We start from the raw sequence: 2,056 nt of genomic DNA, 5'->3' as shown, positions 1-2,056 counted from the left end.
TAAGATGTGTTTTGTATGTAAAAATCACATGAGATTGAAATTTTGAATTTCTTCCCTGATTTCAAAATTTTAACAGGAGAATGGTGGTCACTTTCTTTTTCCACTTTTAGGTACCCCAAATGTTACTTCAGGAAGCTTCATCCCTTGGAAAACCTTGTCGCATTTTCTGTACACAACCCAGGAGGATATCAGCCTTGACAACAGCAGAGAGAGTTGCAGCAGAACGGGGAGAGAAAGTTGGGTACACAGTAGGATACCAGATCAGACTGGAGAGCAAGTAAGAACTATATTTTTGTACTTAGGATTTCACAAAGTTCCTCTATAAAAACTGACTTAAGAAGGAAAATTGGAAAATGAATGTTGCAAAAGTATTATATTAATTTTAAGTTTATGCACCCACAATGTAAAAAAGAACCTTGATTCTTTCTGGGTTAACTTTGTGGGTAAAGAACAGCGCCTGAAAATGGAGGCCACTATTTCTGCTTTTTGTTTTAAGTGAATGTTCTTCACAGATTGTCTCCCAAAACACTCCTGACATTCTGTACAAATGGTGTCCTGTTGCGGACGCTCATGGGGGGAGACTCCTCCCTTGCTAGTGTTACTCATAGTAAGTCAGTCTGATTACATGCTCTTTCTAGGATGTGCATTTATCCCATACTGATGTTTTCCTATACTTTTGCCCATTTATAGATTTTTATAGATATTTTTTATGCACAGTTGCCTTTGATTCCTTTGAATTGATAGATTACATATAAAAAGGAGAGGAGAAAAGCAGTATAATAAATACAACTCCATTGTGATACTCTCACATTTCAGTTCTTGTGGATGAGGTTCATGAACGTGACAGGTTCACTGACTTCCTTCTGCTTGTCTTGCGGGACTGTCTCCACAAGTTCAGACATCTGAAGCTCATCCTTATGTCAGCTGCTCTGGATGTCAATCTTTATGCCAAATACTTCAACAATTGTCCTGTTATCGATGGTAAGGACAACTAAATGAAACTGTGGATATATGTACTTTAAAGGTACTTTAAAGTTTAAAGATACCATCCCTGGCAATGCCTACCATGTTCTGTTTATTTGATCATAAAAAGATAATGGTTTTAGTTAAGCAATAATTATTTTTTGCAAGTTAGATTATATAATTGGACTTCTTTTCATATTCTGTTATTACTCTGCAACTCCACCCCAAAAAAGTTGAAAGAATTTTTTTTTTTATTGAGTTGCTGTACTGCCCATGAGTTGTATTTCTTTCCAGAATAACCTGAAAAATACTCCACAATTATATCAACCCTTCAAAATGCCTGATTTTTGAATTTCCATAATTTTTGTTGGAGGGTGGACTGTGGCATTAGGAATTATTTTTAATTAATCAGTTTTAAAGTAAACTACATTTCTCTGTTTTTTCTGAAATTAAAAAATCAGGCCCTGCAATCCATTGTTCTGTTGAACAGAAGTGAACAATTTTAAGGTGTACAAATATTGTTGACACTGGTTAGTACTGGAGGAAATGTAAACTAAGAAATGAGAACAAGCCATTTGAAATTGGACACTTGCCAAAGTCTGATTATCTTAAAAATATAAAATAGCTCATTTACTGTAATTTGCAAGTTAATCAGAGTTAGTGTTTGCAATGGCACTGTATTTTGTAGTGGAACCTCTTTTTTTTTCTTACTATTTTTATATGGAAGTAGGTATTCCTTTCTGAAACATTTGATATCTGCATTAAATTAAACCACTTAATTTTTTTTATTAGATTATGAAGAAATGGAGGACTGTGGATGGTCATATCAGTACAAATTTATTATTATCACATAATTCTACCTCTGACATGCCCTTTGTATTGAATTGCCCTTTATAAAGGAAATGACCAATTTTAAATCAAAACATATTTGAAGACTGGATGGGACCAAATGGTAGAGCGAAGCCAAACCAAAATAATGTCATTATTTACACTTATTTTTTCAATGCGGGCAGTCACTGAAAAAAGTATCTTTACTTGGAGGCAGATGAAACCAAAATGATCACTAGGAGTTGATTTGGAAATGCTGGCTGAT

General features: G+C 34.3%; 1 protein-coding gene across 1 annotated transcript in view; it reads left to right on the top strand.

The window, feature by feature from the left end:
• Positions 1 to 2,056, top strand: part of LOC119594353 (3'-5' RNA helicase YTHDC2-like) — a gene marked incomplete at its 3' end in the record, with an annotated part of 122,633 nt that overhangs the window by 22,557 nt on the left and 98,020 nt on the right. Inside the window, 3 exon segments of the mRNA XM_037943411.1 lie at positions 111 to 277; positions 513 to 607; positions 817 to 981. Coding sequence (XP_037799339.1) covers positions 111 to 277; positions 513 to 607; positions 817 to 981 — 427 coding nt within the window.

This window comes from Penaeus monodon, chromosome 33 (assembly GCF_015228065.2).
Source record: "Penaeus monodon isolate SGIC_2016 chromosome 33, NSTDA_Pmon_1, whole genome shotgun sequence".
Taxonomy (NCBI): domain Eukaryota; kingdom Metazoa; phylum Arthropoda; class Malacostraca; order Decapoda; family Penaeidae; genus Penaeus; species Penaeus monodon.
The sequence above is the reverse complement of the archived record's forward strand: the minus strand, read 5'-3'. Positions and strand labels throughout refer to the sequence as shown.